The sequence below is a fragment of the Mastomys coucha genome, unplaced genomic scaffold (assembly GCF_008632895.1).
Source record: "Mastomys coucha isolate ucsf_1 unplaced genomic scaffold, UCSF_Mcou_1 pScaffold20, whole genome shotgun sequence".
Lineage (NCBI taxonomy): Eukaryota > Metazoa > Chordata > Mammalia > Rodentia > Muridae > Mastomys > Mastomys coucha.
Window position 1 is genome coordinate 44930512 of NW_022196903.1, and position 27165 is coordinate 44957676.

The window sequence follows — 27165 nt, forward strand, 5'->3', positions numbered from 1 at the left end:
AAACAAACAAAAACAACAAAAACAAACCCCTGTTGCCTCCCCTCTCCCCATGCCTGCCAGCTCAGATGTCCCTTAACAGAGGAGTGGACACAGAAATTGTGGTACATCTACACAATGGAGTACTACTCAGCTATTAAAAACAATAAATTTATGAAATTCTTAGGTAAATGGATGGGTCTGGAGAATATCATCCTGAGTGAAGTAACCCAATCACAAAAGAATAAACATGGTATGCACTCTCTGATAAGTGGTTATTAGCCCAGAAGTTTGGAATACAGGAAGAACAACCCACAAACCACAAGGAACTCAAGAAGAAGGAAGACCAAAAGGTGGACATTGCATTCCTTCTTAAAAGGGGGAACCAAATACCCATGGAAGGAGTTGCAGAGATTAACTATGGAGCAGAGACTGAAGGAAGGGCAAGCCAGCCTAAATATAGTTATCTCCTGAGAGGCTCTGACAGTACCTGACTAATTTTTTAAATTTTTAAAAATTAAGCTTTAATCCTCAATTTTAAGTTTAAGTTAGAAACTTTAAAGTTTCTAATTTGAATTTTAAATTAATAAAAAATATTATTTAAAATATTATTTTCTCCTTTCTTTCCCCATATTTTCTCAACATGATAGGGGAGTTGGTTCTGGGTAGCAGCCTCAGCTTTTCCATTGTTCTTTTATAATGTTCAGGTGATGGAGCTCTATTCAGTCAGAACAGTAAGTTTGCTGTGAGAGAGGAGAAACTGTCTTTCTCTGTAACCCCAAACTGGTGTTGACTCTGATCATCCTGCCTTGGCGCTTGGATTCTAGGTGTGCACCGCCATACTGGCTATGATTTCAATTGGCTAATATAAACAAACTATAACATTTTAGGTGTTCAGTAAATGTAATTCAGGAGCTTCTTTCTCTTACTGTATGGTACAGTGTGGTATACACAGAATCTAATACCTGATAGATTTTTAGTTAAGTTCCCTTTTTTGATTCATAGGTTTTTTTTCCTTCCTACAATATAGGTTTAGGTAAACACTTTGAAAATAATTCTTATTTTAAGTTATGATCTGTTGACCGGTTACTGTCTGTTTTCATTGACCTTTCAGTGCAAATCTTGACTGAGAAAGTGGACTAGGTGAGCTAAGCTCCTTCCAACATGAAGGTTTTATAACACTGACACAGTCCCCAGTTTTTTCTTGTATTTTTCTGCTAAAAGTCTATAGAATACAAGCATTATTCAATGAGGTGGCATTTTGCTTTGAATAAAGCAATATATATACTTCTAATAGATCCATAATAGTTCATTATCATATAATGGGAGCCTTTAGCATTTCAAAGGAATATGACCATTTTCAAATGAATTTATTATGTATGCCACATGCACATGTTATTTTGTGGACATTTCAACTTTTTTTTAAAGGAACATTGTTCATCTTTTAGTATTCTAGCTGTCATTTTGGTCTGTGGATCTTAGGGTAAAGTTACCTATTTTGGAAATAAATAACAATCCTTGTACTAATATATTTAGATAGTTTTTATTTTCTTTTTTAAACTCTTTTGGAGTGAGAATAGATGAAAAAAATTAAACCATTTAAGATGGTTGAACTTTTTTGGGCAACCTAGTTTTAGCACACCTTCACAAATCGTCAGCTGTGCAAACTTCAAAGCAGATTCATTTTTTTTTTTTTTTTTTATGGTGGGATTTAACTTTGTAGGGTAAACAAGGTTATGGAGACTGAAGTTGTGAATGAACTCATAAAAGTTCTTAGGACATTTTAATGATCTCCCAATGAGAGTATTAAGAGAACATATTTTCAACAGTTTATGCTACTTAATTTGGAAAGTCAAGATAATATACAATTATTTGCTTAAGCACTTAGCCACTGCTTACTTGAGAGAAACTTTTGAGTTATGTGGAAATTTTCTTATGTTCTCTTTACAGTTACTGACTCAATCTCCTGTCTCACAGATAGTACAACTGGAATGTTGGAGTCAGGGAAAGCTTTTAGCAACCTTTCCTCTTGTTCAGCTTGCTATAGCCTATTGATGTCATGCTTCCACTCACAATTTCATGCCAGTGTCGGTAAGACACAGCAGTAAACCTCTTGCTCTCTCTCCTTTCTTTCTTTCTTTCTTTCTTTCTTTCTTTCTTTCTTTCTTTCTTTCTTTCTTTCTTTCTCATCTGTCTGCTTTCTTTGCTTCAGTTATCTCCTAAGAATGCACTCCAGTGTTTTCTATTCCTACTCTGCTACTTTTGTTTCTTATCTTTTGTCTAAATCTGTGCTTCCCTTTTTTGTATGTTTCCAAAAGAAGCAATTTATACTTTGTTACTTTTCAGTAGAAATTTTCACTGAAAATAGATCTGAATATGAATATTCTGGAAACTTCAAATATATATAACACAAGATTCTAGTATGTAGTTTGAGGAAATAAACTTTGTTTTCTCCAGCCAAGCATCATTCCATGAACATAGGCTATGCTTATAATTCCTAAAAAATATATTAGGAAAGTTTAGCAAATAAGTAGCATTGTTACTAGAAATAACATTGTAAGTAATAGAATGATTCAGGGGGACAGTATGGTTGTTTTTCTGTCAACTTGACAAAAGTTAGAATGGTCTAAGAAGAGGGAACCTAAGTTGCAGAGCTGCCTCCATCAGATTGGCCTGTAGTAAAGTTAGTAGGCATTTTCTTGATTAGTGATTGACGTGGGAGGGCCCAGCCCACTGGGAGTGGTGCTGCTCTTGGGCACATGGTTCTGGATTGTACAAGGGAAGAAACTGGGCAAGCCATGGAAAGCAAGCATGTTATCAGCATTCCTCCACAGTTTCTGCTTAGTGATGGGTCGTGACCTGGAAGTTGTAAAATGAAATAAATCTTTCTTTCTCAAGTTAATTTTGGCCAGTTTTTTATCACCACAGCAGAAAGTCAATCTACAACAGCCAGCTAGTAAAAATACCTGCCTCTAAGCCTGCTGATCCCTGGGACCCACAAGATGGAAGGAAAGAACTGATTCTGATAAGTCGTCCTCTGGCGTCCACGTATCCAGCCCTAGTAAATAAATAAAATTTTCATTATTTAAAAATAATGTTTTTAAAAAAGAAATTTTCCCTATGGGTAGAAACTTGCTCTCTGTTTGGTTGCATTAATTTTGAGATAAGTTTGAAGACTGTAAAACTGATTGCACCCGAGTAGGAGGTGGCCATACATTGATTAGAAATTGATAGCGAATCGAAAGGCCTTCCATGGAATGAGTAATGAGTGAATTTAGGAATGAGATATGCAGTTTGGAGATAGAATGAAAAAGATCAAGAAGACTAGAACAGCTTTGTGTGTTAAAGAAGGAGTTTGGTTGCATAGAGGAAAGGCTAGATTATCAGAAGAGAAATGTAAACATTCCCAAAGACAGAATAGCAGAGGTTTTCTCACATTAACTGTTTCCAAGTGAGTTGTGTGATAGCCTTGTTGCAGTCAGAAAGAAGCTGCTAGTTGCAGGTTAAACGTGAACTAAAGAGGCTGAGAGACAGTGGTCGGAGTTGAGGGTAAGGAATAAATTGAGGGATGCTATGAACCTACCATAACAAGCCAAATGGCTTAGGGTTCACATTTTGAACTTTTCCAGGGATTCCTATGCAGTCTGTCTCTGAGTTTTCAGTTTGAGATCTCCCCAAGAACTTGTCTTTTTCTTCAGATAAGCCCTGATCTGGTTTTTAAAGTTATTTTAGGTTATGTGTATATATATGCTGGGGGAACAGATGCAGGGCCTCACACATGTTGGACATACTGTCCACCACTGATCTATACCCTCCTCCCTTATCGTCTTAAAAAAAAAAAAATCCTTATATTCTCTAAGTTTTTAGTACTCTTGACTGTATATGATTGTTTAATTAAAAAAATGAAAAAGTCCATTTGAGACCATCTATTTAGGTATAAACTGCTAAGTAAGATTTCATTTATCTTTGCATGCATGATACAGTGCTAATCTCAGTGAAAGGACAATAGTTGTGATACATGAGCTGTATGGGTTTTGTCAGATAAGGTATAGAGGAACTACAAAAATTACAAAAATTAGAAAATTAAGGTACCAAGTTGATCTTGTTGAGATATATTTATAATCCTGGCTCTCAGGAGGGAAAAGCAGTAGAATTGCAAGTTTTAGGGTATCCTGGGAATAGAGAATTCCAGGTAGCAGGCTTGGGCCTCTGTGAGTGTAGATGGCTGCTGTGGGTGTAAGGTTGTTTGTATTTTACTTCCTCTTTCAAGGAATTCCTCCCTTTTAACATTAATGACTCCATGATAATCAGAGGCGAGGCAGCAGGAGTCTGAGAGAAGTGCTACAGAAAGAGACCCTGCTTTAGTCCCTCTGTCTTTCTCCCCACTAATCTCCCCAAAATAAAAATATTAATGGTAGTAAGGATATGATAATATTTATCACAGAATATTAAAAACAAGATTTAACAGCCATAGAAATGCCGTGTACACCAGTGTTTGATATTAAGGGTTTTTAACATTGATCAGCTTTGGCGTCTTTTTCTTGACTGCATAAGAGAACAACATAGCAAATGTATTTTATAGTCGTAGTATGTCTTTAATCCAAATTATTGTCAGGTATTTACTAAGTGAACATGAAATTTCACTTTTAGGTTAAAGAAACATGAATGCTTCTTAACTCAATTCCTGCTTGCATTCCTGCCCTTGGGACAGGCCAGCAGGCTTGGGCCTCTGTGAGTGTAGATGGCTGCTGTGGGTGCAAGGCTGTTTGTGCGTATTTTACTTCCTCTTTCAAGGAATTCCTCCCTTTTTACGTTAATGACTCCATGATAATCAGAGGCAGCTGGAGTCTGAGAGGTGAAATTGTGGCAAAATGGTCAATGCTGGGACCTTCAGGACTGCCTCTAAAACTGGAAAAGAACTCTAAAAACATGGGTTCAAAATATATAACTTCTCAACTCTGTAAAATATAATGATGCAATTATGAGGGGCTTCACAAATCTAAGCTGTTTTTGTTTTAACAGCTATGAGCCAACCTGTCAGAAAGATACTAAAGAAGGAGATAAAGAAATTTAGGGAGTGGTGATCACCAAGGCTTTTTGTTTATGCTTACCAGGGCAGAAGGACAGATTTCTTGAGTCCTGGGTCGGCCTGGGACAGAGCAAGGTTAGCCCCCAGGTGTGGTAGAAAATGTAATTTCAGGATGGGGGTCCCACCCAGCTAGTTTATCAATGTCTGTGCATATATAGAGGCAAGTATATCTCTGAATTCTTTTGCAATGTTAAAAGAAAATATGTACTTACTGTTTACTAAGAATTAAGGGTTATGGGATACTGATTCATGGGATAATCAAAAGGGAACCTGGAGTAAATGACTGAATTGACATGTAAGATAAAATAAGAGACTGGGCTTATGATCTGTAAGAGCTGAGCTATCCAGAGAATTATTTAGAATAGCAGAAAGGACTGCTTGGAGGACTCTGTGGAGCAGAGAAGAGCATGAGAAAGCTGTCTAGAGAGAGCTGCCTGGTGATCTCGAAGACAGCAGGAGAGATGGAGCGCTGTCTCCAGCAGAACGTAGGCCACCAGTTTAGACTCAAGATTTGACCTCAAGTCCTTTGTTCCCAGACACCTCTTCTTCAGAACCTCTTTCCAAGCGGAGGAGGCTGGTCCTTGGCAAGTATATATGCAGAATTTATTGTTCAGACACATGCGTACTCAAGTTAAGTGGGTCTTTTCTTTCAACAGCCATTTCCTGTCTGCTTCTTATATGCATTGATTATATCTTTATCTTCCGTTTTCATCCAGGCAAGTTTGGCTTCCTCTCAAATCTAAACCATGTGATTCTTTGGTAAGCCTGTCAGTAACTGAGACCTTTGCTAATTTATTCAGTGCTATTCCTCAGACCATCCCAGTCTGTACTGCAGACTCTGGTGGTTATTGTTTGACTCTTAACGCCTCCCGAGGGCTTTCTTAAGCTGTGAAGAACATTGATGTGACAGCTGCTGCTTCAGAACAGCAGCATCTCCACCTTACTGCATGAGCACACTGTGAGCATTTGTAAACCTGCTTTAATAGCTAAAATATTTGAAGACACTGCTTTTAGGAGTCCAAGAATTCCAGGGTAATCAGTTGTGTTGCTCTGACTCTGGTGGTTTGAACAACCCAACATATTTTGAGGGAGGGATTTAACCAGTTCCAGGCCCATTACTTATTTATTTATCTTGACTTTTTTTTTTAGACAGAGTCTTACTTTGTGGTTCTGGCTTGCTAGGAACTTACCATGTAGACAGGACTGGCCTTGAACTCACAGAGACTTGCCAGCCTCTGCCTCCTGAGTGCAGAGATTAAAGGTATGTGCCACCAAACCCAGACCTATTAGTTATTTATAAAATATTTACTTTAAGTGAAAATTTAAAAGAAATTGTTATATGAAGTCATGGTTTGAATGAGAATGGCCCTCATAGGCTTATATATTTGAATGCTTAGTCACCAAGGAGAGGAACTGTTTAGGAAGGATTAGAAGGTATTGATGTGTTAGAACAGTGGGTTGCATCAGAACACACCACACTAGGCCCCAACATTTCCATGTGTAAGAGGTTTAATTAAGAGGGAGAGAGGGGGTAGTGGCGCGGAAAGAGAGGAGGGGGAGAGAAAGAAAGATGGAGGAATGTTCCCCGTGTATATATATGGGTTGTGACGTATGGCCACAGGTAAAGGTGGGAGGTGAGCCCAATGGATTCTGGGAATATGGTAGCTGTTGCCCTGGCAACAGGTCTGTGGACCCACCCATGCATTGCCACAGGTTTTGGATGTCAGGCTGATGCTAACAGATATGGCCTTATTGGAGTAGATATGACCTTGTTGGAAAAAAATATCTGCCTCTGGAGGTGGGCTTTGAGGTTTCAGAAGCCCATGCTAGACACCCCTTATCAGTCTTTCCCTGCCTGGTTCCTGCAGATCAGGATGTAAAGCTTAGCTCAGCTCAGCTATTTCTCCAGTACTATGTCTGCCTTCTACAAGGTCCCCACCATGGTGGTCATGGATCAATCCTCTGAAACTGTAAACATGTCCCCAATTAAATGTTTTCTTCTGTAAGTTGCCTTGGTTATGGTGTCTCTTCATAGCAATAGAACAGATAACTAAGACACATGATAAACAAAATGACACATGCTTTTAATCCCAGTATTCCAGGGGCAGAGGCAGGTGGATATTCTCAGTTGGAGGCCAGCCTGAGCTACATAAAAATAAAGTTTCTCTCCCTAGTGTTTTTTCATAAAGTTAATCATTGCTACAGTTTCAGAGTTGTTACACTAGTGATGTTTCCCACCAGTCAGTGACTAGCATTTTTGGCCAGACCCTTGGTACGGAATCACCCTTAAAGCTACATTGGTCCCTGGCACAGCATAAGGCACCAGCACATTTCCAAGTGCCCTCTCTGTAAAGAGAGGCACTGTTATGTTTAAAAATAAACTGTATGCCTTAGAAAACATCTATGTTTTCAACTTTACACAGCAGGTATTGACTGTCCTATAAAGGAAAAATATTTGTATTTACACGTTCTCAAGGGAGGCCCAGAGAAAATCTTGGGACAAGCTTGTGTGCACCTCTGAGGTCTACAGTGCAATATTACTCAGTGTTCCCTGCTTTCATCTTCAGCAGGCTTCCTTTCTATTTCAGTTACTTCTTTTTTTCCTTAAGTGTTTAGGCATTTTGAACTGTATGCTCTTGCTTGGCTGGGTTTTTATTCAAGGTAATTCCATGTAGCCTGATTAGGGGCACATTCCTCCAGATGTTTACTAAGTCTTTTTACTGTAGCTTTTCTGCTCAGTTTCTGAACCAGGTGGGTATGTTTGAACTTTGAATCCTTTAGTGGAGACTGTGAGTCAATCCCTGTAAGGAAGAATAGGGCAGAACCACAGAAATAAATTGGATTTTGATGGATACTTGATGGTGAACTAGTAAATCAGTGGTCTTCCCAGGGGAGAAGCATATCTGTGTGCAGGAAAGCTCACTTAAAGGGTGATATTAGAGTTTGTCTTACTCATTTTAAGGTTAGTAGTAACATACTATCACAGACTGGATAAATTAAGGAAAAGAGGTTATTTGGCTCATAGTTCTGGAAGATTTCATGGCCACATCTGCCGGTGGCCTTCATGTTGGTAGGGTGTCAGGAAGCATGTTTATCCTTTTCCCCTCCGTCTTATAAGATTTAATCCTAATACATTCCAAAGCCCTAGCCTATCAGTACTGTAGTCAGGTTACATCTCCTTCTCTTATCTCTCAATAGAGATTAAGCACCAATATGAGTTTCAGGTGAGAGAAACCATTCTCAAACCATAGCAAGATGTGGTGGTTACTATTAATTATCCACTTGAAAGGATCTAGAGTCACCTGAGAGACCTCTGAGTATTTTGGTTTCATTAGTTGAAGTGGGACACAGCAACACAAAAATAAACTAAAATGCAGGCTAGGCGAATTGGTTTTAAATTTTGATATGAGAGATAATACGTTATAAACTAAAGTAGTAACAGTGGAATAACGAAAGTGGGTGTGATTGAGAAATATGCAGAATTCTGAAATTCTAAGGTCTTTGTGATGGAGAGCAGAAGGGAGTAGATAGTTACACTTGTAAATCAGAGAGAATGTAGGGAGGAAGGTGTTACCATGGGGAGGCTTGCACACTTGGTGCCCTTGGAACATTTTATGGGAATACCTAGTTAGAAGATACAGCTTTCACAGACAGTAGACACTGAAAAGTACCCAAGTGTCAGTTGTGTATCAAGGCACTGTCTTGAGTGTCAGAGGGAACAGGGCCGTGAATGAGCAACTCTGAGCTGACACAGACATGAGCAATGATAGGTCAGGGTGAGTGTGGTGATCATAAGAGACAGGTGGGGTGCTCTTAGGATAGAGGGGGCATTTGGGTTTACTTCCTGAGGAGGTGACAACTACACTAAGTGACTGAAGAAAATAAAGATTCATGGGATTGCTGGGCAGTGGTGGTGCACACCATTAGTCCTGGTGCTCCAGGCTGAGCCAGGCAGATCAGGTTGAGGTTGAGGTCAGCTTGAACAAAGTGCAAGACAGCCAAAGCTACACAGAGAACCATGTGTTTAAAAAGAAAGGAAGGAAGGAAAGAAGGAAGGAAGAAAGAAAGGGAAGGAAGAAGGGAGATTCATGGAATCTCTAGGTGATTTTAAATGGGATAGTAGGACGTGGAAAAGATGCTAAGTGAAAGACACAAAATGGACAGGGCACATTTATAGGAGAGGAGGTTAGTGGACAAGGGGCAAGGAGCTATCAGAAATGAACTCAGAGAGGTTCAAGCAGGTGCTATGACAGGCTGTAGGCCAGAGTGTGATGTGTCTATAGGGGGGCACTTTTAATTAAGAGCAGTAGGATCTGTGTTATGTTTTAAGTGACAGTTCTAGCTACTCTGCAGAGAACATTGTGATAACTAAATTGAAATTGGGGAATTTGTCAGGTGACCACTGCAGCATAGGTGGCAGTGGCTTGAAAGTTAGTGCCACAGAGGTGGACAGGTGGGAAGGCAGGTGATTTTTCTTCAGTCATTTCTATTCTGACTGAATTGAACTGGAAAATGAAGCTCAGGCATAAAGCACTTGGCTAATATGTGCCAGGTTGTAAGGTTGATCTTCATAACTGCAAAACAAAGTTGCCACAGTGTCTCCATGAAGTCTGCTTATTTTTCTAAATAAACATCTAAGCTGTGTGCTATTTGGAAACAGCCTACTGATAAGATTCATCAGTTCAATAGTTTTGAGATACTCATCTTAAATGATGCAGATGTTTAAAATTAATAAGATGTGGCATTCATCTTATAGCCATGTTTTTCTTAGTGCTCATTAGATTTATAAAAATACTTTCAGACAGTATTGATTTAATAGTAACACTTTATATTTTTTTTGGACTAACTTTAGACCTGTTTTTTTAGTTAGAACTCAGATCAAAACTTTTTCATAGAAGGTTGACTACAGGGCAAAAGAACATTAGTAATAGCAATGTTTAGTCAAGCTCTGTTTTGTTGGTTTGGTTTGCTTTAATGTAGGTTTAACTTTCTTTCCGAGAGCTATATCTCATGTAGGTCAGTGTGAATGGTATTTCTGAACATAGAGTGGACTTGGGCAACATAGAGGAAGGATCATGGCCTGGTAGACCAGCAGAATCATTTTAGAGCAGAGAAAACATGACATTTTTGATTATTTATTTATTTATTTATTTTCCCTGAGTGCATGGATGTTTTGCTTGCATGAATGTCTTTGCCCATGGAGGCCAGAAGAGGATGCCAGATTCTCTGGAACTGAGGTTACAGACAGTTGTGACCAACCATATAGGCACTGGGAATTGAACCAGGTTCCTCTGTAAGAGCAGACAATGCTCTTAACTGCTGAGTCATCTCTCCAGCCCCAGAGTCAAGTTATAAAGAGAATGGACAGATAGTGACATCATAATATACAAGAAAGGTTGGCTCTATAGAGGACTCAGCTTAGTAAGGTGGGTGAATAGTTTTAAAAATGATAAAAACTTTGTGACTCCCAGGTGGCTTACATTAAGAGGCAGTTGGAGAGCTCCGTCCTGTAACTGGGCTTTGAAAGTCAGCAGATTGATGCAACTTGAAGCCCCAGAAATAAGTGAGGTCCCTTGAGAAGAATTATTAGGGATTATTAGGGATCCTGGCAGCAGTGTCTTAGTTAGGTTTCTACTGCTGTGATAAAATACCATGACCACAAGTAACTTGGGGAGGAAATGGTTTCTTTGGCATGTAGGTTACAATCTATGATCAGGGCAAGCCAGGGCTTCTGAGGCTTCCTACTGTTTTGATCTTCCTAGCCTGTTCATCTGCTTTCTTCTATACTCAGGCTTACCTGCCCAGCACACAAAGGGCACTACCATATCAATTTTTAGTCATGAAAATGTCCCCCAGGCTTGTCAAGAGGCTGATTTTACAGAGGCATTTTCTCAGTTCCCAGATATGTTTAGGCGTATGTCAAGTTGACAAGCACAGCACTGGCAGGGATAGCCTGTGCTTTCAGTAGAGTATTTGATTAGTTTGTCAGGCTCTTCCTGATTTCATTGAAGAAATTTGAAGAGAGCAGAAGCCGAGTGGAGAGCGGAAGAGACAGTGCCCAGTGCAGGCTCAACTCTAGAGGCTGCTGCACGCTGGAGCAAGGTGGAGAAGAATATTTAAAAGGAAAATGAGATTCAAATTAGAAGATTGAAAAAGTAATTACTTGTAGCTGAGGAAGATGCTAGCTTTTATGCATGTAGAAGTATAAATCAAAGAGGAAATACTGGAGTTATATGTGAGAAATAACCCAGGGGTTATGGTCCCATAGTGGACAGGAGGGTATAATCATGGCACAGAAAGCAGCCAGAGTAGATTGAGAATATTGAAAAACTTGTGTATAGGATATCCTATACTTGTGTATAGAAAGGAGACAGTTAAAGGGAGGAAAGGCTGCTGACAGAAGAGGGGAGCAAGGCGATTGCCTCATGATTTGGTCATCTATTGGGTGTGTGCATGCAGGCTCTTGGCATGTCACCTAGTCAGTATAAGCTGCTGTCTTAGGAGCCCATGTTTGTGGAGGAAGCTTTGTTAAAATAGAATGCCACTTTAGAAACAAACTTGTGAAACATCTGCAGTAGCTGAAAAACTATATGTAAGCTTTTAAAATTTATGAAAGCCACAAATTATATTTTTACTTTTTGTTGTTCTAAGTATTTTTGAAAGGATGACACCCCAGTACAGTTTGTTATTGCCAGAGGCGAGGGCTGGCAAGGACGTGCAGTTGTCTGCATAGGGAATGTGCAACAAGGAAGGAAACACTCTAGAGTGAGTTGTTAGTGTGCTCTCGCTGCTTTGACCAGATTGTAAATTGCTTAAATTCTTAGAACCAAAGACTCAGGTAGATGCGATCTTAAAACCTAAAAAGAATCTATTTATTTTGTATCTGATATAATCTTGAGTTTTTGCCAACATAAGAACTCTTTGACTCCTTAAATTTCCAAACCTTGTTAAATATTTAGTGAAGCTATTATGTGTGAGATTTCACCTGGAAACATAGAATGAAAGTCTTTTTTGTTTGTTTGTTTTAATGTATAACTGCTGTGGTGTTCATGTGAGGACTCTGCATTCTGGCCATAGTTCTTACTGAGCATTTGTGCTCAGAAGAGGTGGCTAAGTAGGGAGCTTTGGAGAAGTAACTTGTCTCCCATTGTTTGATGGAGTATTCCATATTTACTCTTTTGCAGGCTGTTCTTAGGGAGTGGGATAAGCAAAAGTAGGCAACAGTGTGAACATTGAGGCCAGAGTTCATGGGCGTTTCTGCTCTCTTATAAAGTCTGTCACTTAGCATAGCATAATATCATACGCTTGATTGTAGGCTAAGCGATTTCTGAGGTTCAATTCCTTATTAGATGATTATTGCTAGTGTGTCAGTTAAAGTAAATGCTTTAGATTGACACCAGATAAAGGTGGCTATAAACACAAATAGTTTTATGAGGGCTTAAGTGAAATTTTTCTATTTGTGTTAAGTTTTATATTTACAAATGTTGAGAATGGTCATATTTTTTTAAAGTGGAAATATTCTTTATGGCATGGGTTTTAAAAAAATATTTTATATGTTACATTTCAGTTGAATGTTTTACTAAAATATACTTCATGCTATAAACCTAAAAGAGTACTTTAATGAAATAGGAAATAAAGATGACTTTGTCTTTAGGTTTTCTTTAAAAAAAAAAGTTGCTTTTTGTTATCATTATTGTTTTAGATAGTGTTGGGATGTAACCAAGGCCCCATACTTGCTAAATAAGCCTCTGCCACTAGGCTATATCATCAGATGAACAGCTACTTTTTTAATTTCAGAAGTTGATTGTAGTTAAACTGGTTGTTGTATACACATGATAGCTGCACTTGTTGTTGTTGTTAGCTTTTAACTTAAAACTGCTACTACACATGTAAATCAAGTAATCTTGCTCCTCAACTTCTATTTTTGCTGAATTTGAACTTTTTTTTTTTTAAGCAGAGTCTTTTGGGTTTTATTTATATCAGGTAAATGGAGTGGTTTACATTACTGATGCCTGGCTTTTTAAAATTTCTAATCATTATATGAGATGACAGCTTTGCCCTTTTCCATTCTGCCCTTTGTCATTCTTTATACTCAATATACACTTCCACCCCAGCATCACTACGCTGGGAATTTTGCTCAGATTGATAGTTATTAGCATATGCATATAATATACACACTAAACATTATATATGCTAATATATAAGTATACATATACTATATATGCTTTTTTATATATACATATATATAGATAAACTGCATTCATAAATTATAGTTAGCATTTTCCTTTGTTTTAATTTTCTTGGCATTAATAATTATTTGTTTAGTTTTCCAAATATACTAATTAACTACTGTTCAACATTGAAATCTTAAGGTACTTATTTAAGCCTATCAACTTTATTTTCTTAAAGATGTCACTCCTGAGCTTCTTACTTGGCCAGTACACACTTAAGTTCTCTGGGCCCGGATCTCCCTTCTTGGACATTATTACCCTTACCTTCTGGGCTGAGCTTTTAGGGCCTGGATTACATATCTTTCTCTTTTGTTCTTTGTTTCATGCTCAGAGTAGCAGTATGACTTTTTATAATCTGTGGAAAAACTTATGGTAGGTTGAATTTGTGAAACTTTATATCAGCAAGTCATAAAATTATATAACTGCCTTATACTTGATAAGGCAAAGAATTTTCAGCTGTACATTTTTGAAGGGATTATTCTTCATCTCCTGTCTTTAGATGTGGTCAGTGAGCAATTCTGATTCCTAAATCTTGACATGTACTTCTCTTCTCTCTCTCCATTTTGTCCCAGTGCCCAGAAATTTCACAGGTTTATTAGTCTGTTTTGCTAGGTGCTCAGTGTTGCATTTTTTAGCAACTTCATAGTTGTCAGTTCTAGAAAATACCCAGGCTCTCATTGTTTCCTCTCCCCATTTTGTGTTCTCTCTTTCTCTCTAGAACTCCATCTTCTTTAGATTCCTATGAGTCAGATCCCCAAGTTTCTTTGTTTCGACCATTGTGCTTTTCTACCCGGTGTGTGAATTTTATTGAATTTTAGGCTAGGACAATTTGTCAAATTCAAGCACAACAAAATTGAGGAGTGTCTACTAGAAAACTCTTACTGTTAATTTTAATTATACTTTGTATAAAAGCATCTTTGAAGAGTTCCCTCTTGCTTCTTGCAAATGCTGATAGTATTGTGAACTCAGACTAATCCCAAAGAGACATTATATTCTAGCTTTGATATGTGTCAGTTGGTTATCCAATAATTTGTTTTCAAATAGAGCTTATAGCTAGTAATAAAAAGAAAAATAATACTTAATAAGTACTAATAATCTTTCATGTCATCGTGTATCTATTCACTAATAATTTGTTGATTATCTGTGCTGTGTAAGACACTATATGAGAACCTGTAAGAGTGTAAACTCTCAATTCTTTTTTTTTTTTTCTTTTTCTGAGACAGGGTTTCTCTGTGTAGCCCTGGAACTCACTCTGTAGACCAGGCTGGCCTCAAACTCAGAAATCCGCCTGCCTCTGCCTCCCAAGTGCTGGGATTAAAGGCGTGCATGCGCTATCACTGTCCGACTCTTGTTCTTTGAGAGTTGTAATGTGAAGGAGGGAGACAGAATCTTTCGGAAACTGATGTAGTATTCATCTGGTTTCATTCTATGCCCCTGGGAGATAGATGCCCAGACCTCAAGTTCTAGAACCCTTTATATACCGTTTTGTTTTGTTTTAAAACAAACAAACAAACTATATGTACAAATTTAATATCTTTGCATTCTAAGCATTTATCAGGCATTGTAATTGTTACTTTTGTAATTACTTTCACAAAACTATTACATAGTTCTTTTTTGCCGTATTTGTTCTGACCATAGATTTTAGCAACCTTATCACAGAATGCATTACTTTCTTTGGGAAACCAAAATGATCACTTTTCATGTAAAATACTTCATAGCTTCTCTTTGGTACTTCTATCATTTTCTCTGCCATTTGGGACCATTATTACATTAAAGAAGGATTGAACACATGCATATTTGGCCTGACTCTGTGTGTGTGTGTGTGTGTGTGTGTGTGTGTGTGTGTGTCTGTGTATCTGTGTGCACGTGCCGCGCACTCTCATAGCCTCATTGTATACTATGAGAGCAATGAGAAGTCAGCAGACAGCAACTTCAAAAAGATGCCTCCACTAAACCACACTGGTACTCTTACATCATCACTCCACTCCCTAACTGTAGGAAGCAAACAAAAGGCTGTGGTATGGGAGCTACCTTTTATCAGCAGTTGTATATTCTGTGGTTTCAGTTACTTGGGATCAACTGCCATCTGAAAACAATAGCATAGTCGAATGACAGATGATATCTTATTGTTATGATTATTGTGTTATTAATCACTCTCAATCTGTTACTGTGTCTAATTTATAAGCTTCATCATAGATGTGTGTTTGTAGAATTTATAGGTCTCAGTATTATCTGGTTTGAGCATATTTGAGGCATCTTGTACACCCCATGGAGAAGGAGGCTCCTGTACTTTGTTATAGCCGTTTAAGCTGGGGAAACAATTATTATAATAGACTTTTTTGAGTTATATACAGCTACTTGTAAGTTGGGGTGGCTTAATGCACGCTAGGAAGGCATTATGAGGAACACAAAAACCTATTACTTTGCTGCTGGAAGTGGTTTGCTGGGAAATAGAGAAAAAACCTACTGCTTTGTTAGCTTAAGCTTAGATTTGTTTTTTGTGAACAGAAATTTAACTGATAAATCCTAGAAAGGAGAGCTGAGGTATGCTTTCTACACAGGGAGACCCAAGAGGTTTGGCAAAAGTGAAAAGCTAAGGGACTTGGATTTTCAAACCTACATACACACAGACAGGCTCAAGATGTGTGAGTATGACCTTTGTCCGAGTCATTGGCTGATCATTACACTCTGCAGTCCCAAGGGAGCCACGATAAACTAGACTGAGACATATCCTGCCTGTCTCCTATTGAAGGGTTTAGATTTTGGCAGGTTAAGACAGATTACTGGAAAAATAAACTAACCCCCAGCTACTGAATATATTAAGAGTTTGGTGCTCCCGCAAAACTACCATGATGAGTGCAAAACAAATAAGAACCCAGAGCAGTCTAAGTTCTAATCTGTGAGAGAGTCGGTGGGAATTAACTAGAATGGCGTTAGGTCTGACAGGGCATTGAACTGGCTGTCTTAATATACCGAAAGAAAGTGAAGACTCAACAGAGAGGCCAGGAGAACCAAATGTTAAGTTTAGATTGGAAAAATACTATATCTGCAACTGCAGGGGCATCGATTAGTTTTCAATAGTCAATTTGAGGAGACAGAGTAAACATAAAGATCAACAAAATGCCCTTATTCCTGTAGAGAGGAAAAAGTGGCTAAGAGAAAGAACTTCAGAAGCTCCTGGGACAGTGCTAACATTCCAGTTTGACATGGGATAGAAATTCCAGTGATGGAAAAAGGACCCAAAAAAGTATTTGAGGAAGTGTAGTGCCCATGTTTTGCTTAAGGAACTCACAGAGGGTTCCTGTAAACTAAACAGAGCACAGTGGGCCTTGTCTTTCCCATAGCGAGCAACCTATAAAGCCAGGGCAGAATCATGGCACAGCTGTTTGCACACTAACAGGTAACTAGAAAGGCATTAAACCAGTGCTGACTTGAGCTGTTCACCTGTGTGCGAAGGCAAGATGAATACTCCTTCCCCTGAACTCAGAACAGCTCAAAACCCAAGCCAGGTCATCATCATTGGAATACCTGAAGAAAATACTTAAGCTCTGACTTGAAAAACAGGGGAGGGATTGATAGGATTTTAATCAAAACTGTCCCTCACAAGGCCCTGTGTTGAATGAAGCAGTGGTCTTCATCCAGTGGCACTGTTTTGGGAGATGCTGGATTCTTTAGGAGGTAGGGTATGGTTGGAGGACCTAGGTCATGTCTTTGAAGGTTGCACCTGCTCTTCAATCCTTTGAGTGTCTCTGGATTCTTTCTGCCATGACAAACACCCTCCCTTTGCATTGGTAGCCATTCTTTAAGGCCAAAGTAATGAAGCCAACAGACTAACTGAAACCTCTGAAACTGTAAGACCAAATAAGTGATTCCTTTCAGGGACTGTTGTTCCTTTATCTCTTTTAGTCACAGCAAAAATTTCCAAGATAACTTAAACAGGAAATTAGTACCAGAGAAGTTGGGTTGCTGGTGTCATCATGTAGTATCTTATTCCTTTAAAACTGTTTTATGAGAGAAAGTCAGAGTGTAGAGACAGTCTAGAATGCTATAATCTGAACATAGTGGCAATTCTGGGTAGAGCTCAGAAGCCAGAGTTCAGGTAAAAATACAGATTAGAAAGGCTACCTCATAAGATTACAGTAATGGGGACACTACCAAGAATTGGGCTAGAACCCATTCATATTACTTGCTGAAACAAATACTTTGTATTTTAACCATGTTCTAAGACTTTAATTGAAGTAGGATTTAAAAATGATAGACTAATTAAAATTTAGAGGAAATTTTAGGACAAAGTAGTAGTCTATTGCATGGTGATTTCTGGCTGCTTTTGCTGACCTTATAGTGAGAATTGAAGCAGGAAGCACAGCTTAAAGTTCGGAAAAACTTTCAGGTTTGGCAGAAAAGCTATTGTAAGGTTACAGCTAAGGAGGTCATCATTTCTGAAGCAACAAGCTTAAAAAGAAGTAATTGAACAATGTGTGATAAAAGCCTTCGACTCCTCAGGGATTGGCCAGATCCTACCCCTTGAATGATTAGAGTGTGAAGGTTTCAAACTCTTTAAAAAGCTGAGGACAAAGCTCGTAGTGTTTTTACTTATACAGGGTCACCTGGGGAGGTGCTTTTGTGGGTTTAGCTGCCCAGGCATTGCAAACCTGATGCAGTTCTTGTCCAGAGGCACCAGCTACGGCACAGGCTGGCAGCAGACCTTGACATTGTTCATGTGGTGCTGGTTTACTTAGTACAGACTTCAAGAGTTACAAGAGGCTTCCATCCAGGCTTTGAGGTCAGACAGTGTGTAGTAAAGTTGGAATCCTATAGGCAGCCCACATAGGGCAGTATGTGAAGTTGTGGAGTTGTTTAAGCTGCAGTGGGAGTTCTCAAGCTATTTTAGATGCTGAAGCAGGGAACTTCTGGCAAAAGCCTCAGATAACAAGTGGCACCAGCCAGAAGAGAATCGGTGTGGACTGCAAGCAAGCTTAGCCATAAAGGCTGGGCCTCACACCACTTAGAGCTCATGAGTGTTGCTGGACATAGATTCTAGGAAGAGTCTGCCTGCTGAACTTTAGACTTCTTTGGTCTGATCATCCCAGCCCTTCTTCCAGTCTACCTTTTTGTAATGGGAGTTCACAGTTCATAGTTTGTCTTGAGTCTCAAGAGACTTCAGACAAACCTTTTAGCATTGTTTGAACTGTCGAGACTCTGAGGAACTCTTGGTGGTGAACTAAGTGCATTTTGCATTATGAGATGGAGAGCTGAGAATAGAATGCTGCGGCTTGAATATGAAGCATCTCCCTTGGACTCATGTGTTTGAAAACTTGTTCCTTTGCTGGTGGTAATGTATAAAAATTTAGTATAAATATTAGGAGCTTGGACCTAGCTAGAGGAAGTAGGTCACTGGGGGCCTGCTTTTGAAGGTGGTACCTGGTCTTGGGTTCTTCCAGTCTCTTATTTTCTGTCCACCAAGAAGACAGGAGATAGATATCTCTTCTGCTACATGCATCCATGGGCCCTCTTAGACCATGAATAAAATTAGTTCTTCCCTTTAAACTATTTCCCCCAGGGATTTTGGTCATAGCTTTGCAAAAGCAACTAAATGACTTTTATTCTAATCCTCAGCAGACTGTCTTTCCTTGTCTCCTCTGTTCCCTGCTTCTGCCCTTCCCATCGTTCCTTCCCCGATTTCACATTCTCCCCCAACTCTCCACCACCTTTTGGTGATCTCTTGTTCTCCAGTCCTCGGGAAACCTTTGGCAATTGTGCTGACATGGTTATACAATTCCTAAAGCTTAAAACTCTAGAGCAAAGAAGGGCCTTTTGTCTTCATTTGGAGAAAGTCTTCCCAAGAGGATGGGGCAAACCTCATTAAATTTTGTTTTTCTGTATTGTCTCACTGCTTGAACGTGAGTCTGGTTGTAGGAAATATATGTCACAATGGAATGAATAAAGCTCTACCTTTTTGCTTCAGATTTAGAAAGGGAGATCTGGAAGAAATCTTTTAAAGTTGATCATACACATACTTTATATGATGCAGTGTACTGAAGTTCTTGTGAACCACTCCTTAAGTCCTGTACTGGGCTGTGGGTAGCATATTTGTAGTATAGATCTGAATGGCATTATGAACATTTTGAAGAACTTAGTAATTTCTTATGATGATAAACATATAGCAGTGTTACCCTTTCATTATTTACTTGGCAGATATACAGTTTACATTCACAAGCAGAAGTATAAATAAACATGAAAAGTTAGAAACAAAAATGAGAGAAGAGTCAGGGAAAAATAAGAGCTTGTTGTATGGATGGCTGTTAATGGTTGTTATTTAAAGGTCCTGGTAACCAATACAGTAAATTGTTTAAAGAAAGAAAGTTAGGGCATATGTGGAAAGATCTGTTATAAAAGTAAATACCAAGACACAGTCATAGACTCCTAAACACAAACAGCTTTAATAAACAAACAGGAATGTATCTCAGAAGAAACTATAATAAATATCACAAAACAAAACAATCATAATTATAGATTTGGATGGAGTTAGTGATTTTTTTTTGAAAGAAATGTTTTCAATTTATCAAATAAGGACAAAAATCTTACTACATAAAGTATGTTGTATGTAATAGAGCTTATCTAAAACAATTACCTGGGACAGTTAAAGGTAAAGAAGTACCAACAGGCCAGTGGAGGCAAAGTGAAACACAGAGCATCAGGGATGGAAAAAAAGGGAGGAGCTGGGTGTGAGGCCAGCGCTTGTGATTCGAGCACTCAGGCAGAGCTGAGGAATCAAGTGTTGAAGACCATCTTTGGGTAGAAAGCAACTTTCAGGTTACAACTGTTTAAAACAAACAAAAAGCACGCCCCCGCCCTCCCCGAACCCATCCAAAAGAAAGAGAAAATGAAAAGGGACATCTTTTCATACAGGATAGCATACTAACTGGGTACCAAGTGACATATCAACCATATTTATGAAACAATTACAGGAGAGACAAGGGAATGACATCAAATGTACAGTAATAGCAAAGAAGATCAGCTGGGCAGTAAGGGGCTAAAAGATCTAAACTTAATCACTAGATAGATCTTATTAGATATATGGTAGGTTTTGATAATTATAATTAGTGGAGAGTATTCATTGTTGAGTGCTGGAATATATCAGAATTTTCAAGTAAGCAAACTTGTAAATAGTGTAGAGCAGTGGAGGCTTATGTATACTGGGGAAAGAGATGCAAGGCATCAGGGCAGGAAGCATCATAAAGGGGCCATCCTTCTGTTTCATATGAAAGATGAATATGTTCACTATCTTAATAATCTTATAGTCTTGGAGCATATATATATCAAAATGTATACTTTGTATATACAGTACAGTTAAAATTTAGAGAACTTTAAAAGATAAATGACTAGAAAAACATATTGTAAGTTGATATTATTTCTTGAAAATACCAATTTATAACCATACTGATAAAAATAGTCTCTGATAACCAGAAATTTTACCCATAGAATACTTATAAAACTACACAATAACCATAATAACATAAATAGTTGGAAACAATGTAAATGTATCAGAGAAATTGGTTAAATAATATGTTAAATAGTTAGATAATCTATTAAAGTATTATTTCTTCACGCATGCAAAAATTTTCAGCAGCTCCATACAGATGAAGTGTGGGTGCTGAAGAGGTGCCCTGTTGTTTCAGAGCACCAGTTGCTCTTGCAGAGGAATGAGTTTACAGCACCTACATGGTGGCTCACAGCTATCCATAACTCTCAATTCCAAGGTTCCAATGCTGCCTTCTAGCCTCAGCAGGCACTAGGCACTTATGTGGTGCACATATATCCACATAGGAAGACATTGGTACATATACAGTAAATAAATCTTTTTAAAAATGAAGCATATGTGTTGATACTTAAGACCTGTAGGATACATGGTGATTAGGGAAGTATACAGTGATGCTGCTCCTCAAGAACAGATGATGGACATAGAGAAGGACAGATGCAGTGGTAGATAAATTGACTTTTGTGTTCTTAGGAGAGAGAGAAGAATCTGAAAGGGAGTATCAGTCCACACTTTCAAATGGCCACATAAAGTTGCTTTTATTACTTACTGCTGGCAAAACTTACTTGCGTTGATACGCAGATTTTTTGTTTGTTTTTGTTTTTTAATCTTTATCTACTTAATTGTGACTTCTTAATTTTTGCTACAGTTAATTTAATGTACTTTATATGTTTTCTTATATAAAGATAATTAATGATTGACCAAATCTACAAGGAAAAACTATTACTAATCTAAACATATTGGTAAATCTGACTAAAATAGTTAAATGATGAAAATTAGAGATGGTGATATCTAGATGTTTCCAGACTCAGTTGATATGCAAGATTTTATTTATAGAATGAAAATAATTTTATGCCAATATAATTTTTAAAATTCCCTAAATGAACACAAAGTTGTTAATGTGTTACAAGGAAGAAAATGATTCCTGTGTCTTGAAAAGAAAGTAAATCTTCAGTTCAAAATTGTTCCATAAAGTTCTTAGCTGGCGTCACTGGTAGAAGATAACCATTATGTTCTGGTGTATATCGATAATCCAGCTGAATCTTAAGGCAGAAAGTGCCTCCATGAGATCCAGCTGTGGGGCATTTTCTCAATTAGTGATCAAGGGGGTAGGGCCCCTCGTGGGTGGTGCCATCCCTGGGCTGGAAGTCTTGGGTTTTATAAGAGAGCAGGCTGAGCAAGCCAGGGGAAGCAAGCCAGTAAAGAACATCTCTCCATGGCCTCTGTGTCAGCTCCTGCTTCCTGACCTGCTTGAGTTCCAGTCCTGACTTCCTTTGGTGATGAACAGCCATGTAGAAGTAAGCCAAATAAACCCTTTCCTCCCCAACTTGCTTCTTGATCATGATGTTGTGCAGGAATAGAAACCCTGACTGAGACAGTCTATGAGAAGATCTCAAACCTTCACACAAAACCACTAAGTTGGTGAGAGATTAAACATAACAGCTTGCAGGTTCCATAGAACTGGGAAACATGGTGACTGCCATGACATTTATACTGTGGAAGATTGTGTGTGGCTGCCTTATCTTTTTGTCTCGCTTTAGGGAAAGAAATGTAAATTTTTCTTAAAAAACGAAATATTTATAGAAGGTAATGGAAGAACTGAAGGTATTCAAAATGAATTTAAATTCAGTCTTTACATTTTGGGCTTCTGATGGTACATTTTAATGTTTCTAATCATTCAAAACGGAACTTTCTATTGTCGTTTATTATACTGCTGTTTGTTGTAGGCAAGAGTGAGAGGTGGGGGTCAGCAATGATATTTCTGAAGCGGTGTCTTACCAGGTAGTCAGTGCTGACCTGGAATTCTCTATGTAGCTTAGGCTGACCTCAGAATTTTTATCTTAATTGCCTTAGCCCTCCAAGTGCTAGAATTACTGACAAGTGTCATTGTGTCTGGTTGGAATATATTAATTTAAAATTTTCTTACATGAAACCTATTTCTGTTTGAGAGAACAGCTTTCTGAATACATGGTATATCCTGGAATTACATCTAAAGACTAGATTGAAGTTGGGGTGGTGGCATTTGTATGTAGTCCCAGAACTTGAGGAGGAGGCAGGAAGATCAGAAATTCAAGGTCAGTCTAGACTCCATGAAGCTATGTCTTTAAAAAGAAGTGCCAGGAAGTTATACTATGAGTCTCTGTGAAAAGGTGGTTGGTCTATAATGGGACTATTGAATAGATAGTCCAGTAAAAAATGGAGTGTGCTCTTTCCAAATTTTTCATCAGCAGAGGGAAACTCCACTGCTTACGTTTTAGAAAGTGTACTCTTTAAAATTGCAGAAACCTTGGAAGTAATTGCTGTGCTTCAGATTAGCTTCTTTTTTCTTTTAATTTTTCCCATGGGTGTGGAACACACGCATGTGCATATCTTGATGTCAGAGTTCAATCTTGGGAGTCATTTTTGAAGAACCATCTGCCTGTTTCTGTGATGGAATCTTTAGTGGACTCAATAACAGTTTGTGTAAGAGCCTGGGCTGGTTGGCTAGCAAGCCCCAGAGAGCCTCCTGTCTCTGCCTCCTTGGCACTGGGATTACAAGTACCATAAGGTACTGTTTTCTTGTATCATTTAGCAGTGGCAACCTTCTGGCACTTTATATCTAACAGATAGAAGAAGCAGACCTGGGAAGGCTAAGTCATGTACCCAGGTTTTCAAAACTAGTCAAATTGCTAAGTAAAGGCTCGTAACTATTCCAAAGTGCTGTTCACTTAAATTCCTGCATACCACACATACTTTTTACTAAGTTGAGTGTCTCTATTTCTTTTACTATAACCATATGATAGGCATCTATAAAGGTTTGAGTAGATGATGAAAATATACTGTGCATATTTGTCTACTTTTTTCCCTTTGGTTTAATATAATCCAATAAGACTCTCACTAAGAGCTAGGATTATTTATATTGTCATTTTATAAAGTGTTGTTTGTCTTTTCATTGACATAACCAATATATTGTGACCATAGCTCTCAAGATCTGAACTAGATCTTGAGATCTTTCTTGTTTTATGTTGGGACTCAGAATGGGAGGACAGGGGATGGAAAAAAGAAAAAGCAGTCAAAGGCTGGGGTCAAGAGGACCACAAGGGTTGATAATTCAAGGCAGCAAATTTATCAGTATGTTAGCTCCTTATACATTCCTTAGATGGGGAGACAGAAAACAAGAGCATCAGAGAGAGTTTAAGGGAGCTGAGAGTCCCTCTAGTAAGCAAAGCACTTACTTCACACCTTAGCATCTGGGACATTTGATCACAACTTTACCTGGAAACTATCAAGCCCAAGGTCCTGGCTCAGGCCCCTGGAGCCCTGTAGTAGATCATTGCTAGCCTTGCCAAGCATGGCCCTGGCAGGGGACAAGAGCACAGCATTCTTTTGTTACACACACAGGAGGACCTTTGGCCCTACCTACCCCCATAATGATCAACATTCTTTCAAATTTTGATCTTAAGGAAATGTCCCAGTTGGGTTCTTTTTGTTATTCTCGGAATTGTGTTTCATGAAAGCATTTTGCTATTCTATTACAGGCAATTGAAAATTATCTAAATGACTTTTGGATACTTTTTCCAAATAAGTACTGAGATTTTTATATGGCATTTTATGGATTTTATAAATTAGGTAACAAGTATCAAGTATGTGGTTATTTAATATTTAAAATATAAGTAAATAATTTTAACATTTTGATCTTATACATAAGATGTCTTTTCTTTTTCCTTTTTTCTTTTTCTTTCTTTTTTTTTTTTTTTGAGACAGGGTTTCTCTGTGTATCCCTGGCTGTGCTGGAACTCACTCTATAGACCAGCCTGGCCTCGAACTCAGAAATCCGCCTGCCTCTGCCTAAAATGTCATATTTTCATTTGGGAAATTCAGTTTGTTGGATTAAATGGGTATAAACATAGCATCAAATGTGGTAACAATAGAAATTTAAATATTAAATTGGACTCTAGTCCTAATTGAATACTTAGACTAGTTTGCCTGATTACTTTAGTTCTAAAGCAGAGAAGAAACAACGTCTGTAAAACCATTCTGTTGTGAAACTTTTAGAGAGGAATATAGGTTGTTAAGTACCATTCATTTTATTAAAGTTGTTTTACATGGTGATATAGAACAATTAGAAGTATAACAGTAGAAAATATTACAATAAAGACTATTCTACTTCAGCAATTTAGACAGTTAAACACACCACTTCTGTCATTAAACACACTACTTCTGTCATAACCTAGTAAAATAATTGATGGGAGTAAATACATAGTTTAAAAACTATGGTTGTTAAGATACATTGAAGTGCTATATTTTTTTGACTGAAAATACATTTTTGAGAATCTTTGATATACCAAACTGCATCCTAATTCTTTGGGATTCAGCTAGGAGCAAGACAGGTATGATTTCTGCACTTCTCAGAATTTGACAGGAAACTGTTTTGAATAAAATCACAGTATAATATGTGTTTGGCTGAATTATAAAGTACTATGTGTGTGTGTATGATATATATGTTTGTGTATATGTGTGTATATAATATATAGAGAGAGAAAGGGAGAGAGAGAGAGGGAGAGACAGAGAAAGGGAGAGAGAGAGAGGGAGAGAAAGAGAGGGAAAGAGAGAGAGAAAGAGAGAAAGAGAGGGGGAGAGACTAATTCTAATTGGAGCAGCCAGTGATGTTGAAAATTTGCTTCTGAAAGATGAGTATGAATTAGCTGTGCAAAGGTGGTCAAAGTATTCTTAAATAAATGGTGATAAAGAGGAGAGGATTTGTCTCAAGGCTAAAGAAGGATTAGGTGGTTAAAGCTACAAAGGTGGCTGTAGATTGAATCCAGCAATGTATTAAAAAGCTTAAAAGCCTTAAAATTTACATTTAAATTACTTCCTTATGGGTCATTGCCATAGTTTGGATCTGGAATGCCCCTCCCAAAAGTTCCCAACACGTGATACTGTTGGGAATTGGCAAAACCTTTAAAAAGTAGGGCCACATAGGAGGTTTATATTGAGGGCATGGTCTCAAAAGTTCTGGTAGGTACCTCGGTCTCTTTCTCTCTTGCCCTGGCTGTGAAGTAAACAGCTCTGTCCTGTCATGGCTTCTGCTATGGTGTGCCATTACTGGCCCAAAGCAATGAGTCAGTCAGTCTGATATGAAAACTTCAAAACCGTGAGTCAAATAACCATTTTCTCTTTCAAGTGGCTTGTCTTAAGTATTTGTGACAGTAAGAGGAAGCTAGCAGTTATAGATAGGCTGCAGTGATAGTCTAGTCAGGGTATCACTATAGGTAGGACTCATTGCCAGGAAGAAGGGAACACATGGATAGATTACTGAAATAACTGAGGGGTGGAATTGGCTCATTCTTTTGACTTAAGTTTCTGCTTCTATCATTCCCAAGCTTATATGTGCTTGTTAGTCTCCTGCTTTCTCCCTAGCCATTTGTTTTCTCTTCTTCCTCCTCTTCTTCCTCCTCTTCCTCCTCCTTCTCCTCCTCCTCCTTGTCCTCCTCCTCTGTTTTAACTCAGATACTTTGCTGGTATTCTAATAGGAATCTTGAAAGGAATAAGAACAGTAATAAAGTTATCAGTCTGCTATGTTTGTGTATTGAATTTCATTCAGGAACTTAGTTTAAATATTTTTATGTTGCTGTAATGATGCTACATACTTTCTAATGTTTTGTGGTTGACAGATCAGGAAACCCCATATATTTTAAAAATGTACCTTTTAGTTTTCCACATTTTCTATTTTAGTACATCTTATAACAAATCCTATTGGAAGATCTACTTTTCCTTTTTTAGTAATTTGAAAAGTATTGTCATCTTTTTTATGTTAGTGATTCTTAGTACAAAATTTGTCCTCAATATATTTGAAATGACTTATATAAGTCATATATATAGTATAATTTTATGATGTCCTCATATCTGAACATTATTTTATCTTTAAGTGGATATTACTACTATTTAGAAAAAGTATTGATTTTTCTCTATTGTTCTGATATATAGTCACTCTGGAAATTCTCATAATGAAGTAGCTGTTTATTGGCATATTTTAATTGCAGTGTAATTGCCTGATTTCTATGTGTGTTTTCCTTTATTCATGTATTCATTAATTTCTTGTCTGGTTTTTATCTCATCAGAAATGCAGCAAGTTTTGGAAAACCTTACAGAGCTGCCCTCATCTACAGGAGCAGAAGAAATAGACTTAATTTTCCTCAAGGGGATTATGGAGAATCCTATTGTGAAATCACTTGCTAAGGTATACTAGTTGATTCATAAGATTATTGAATGACTTTGAAAAGTACTTTTTTTTTTTTTTTTTTTTTTTTTTTTTTTTTTTTGGTTTTTCGAGACAGGGTTTCTCTGTGTAG

At 38.0% G+C, this 27165-nt stretch overlaps 1 protein-coding gene across 8 annotated transcripts in view; it reads left to right on the top strand.

The window, feature by feature from the left end:
- Mpp6 (membrane palmitoylated protein 6) overlaps positions 1-27165 on the top strand; it is an 88856-nt gene that overhangs the window by 9096 nt on the left and 52595 nt on the right. For 4 of the 8 annotated variants that reach the window (XM_031381862.1, XM_031381864.1, XM_031381865.1 and 1 more), the window contains exon 2: positions 26935-27053. In XM_031381862.1, the coding sequence (XP_031237722.1) occupies positions 26937-27053 (117 nt within the window). In that variant the 5' untranslated portion in view covers positions 26935-26936. Of the gene's footprint in view, positions 1-8130; positions 8842-10518; positions 10629-26931; positions 27054-27165 lie in introns of those variants that run through there. The other 4 variants (XM_031381861.1, XM_031381860.1, XM_031381866.1 and 1 more) reach the window with 4 other exon arrangements.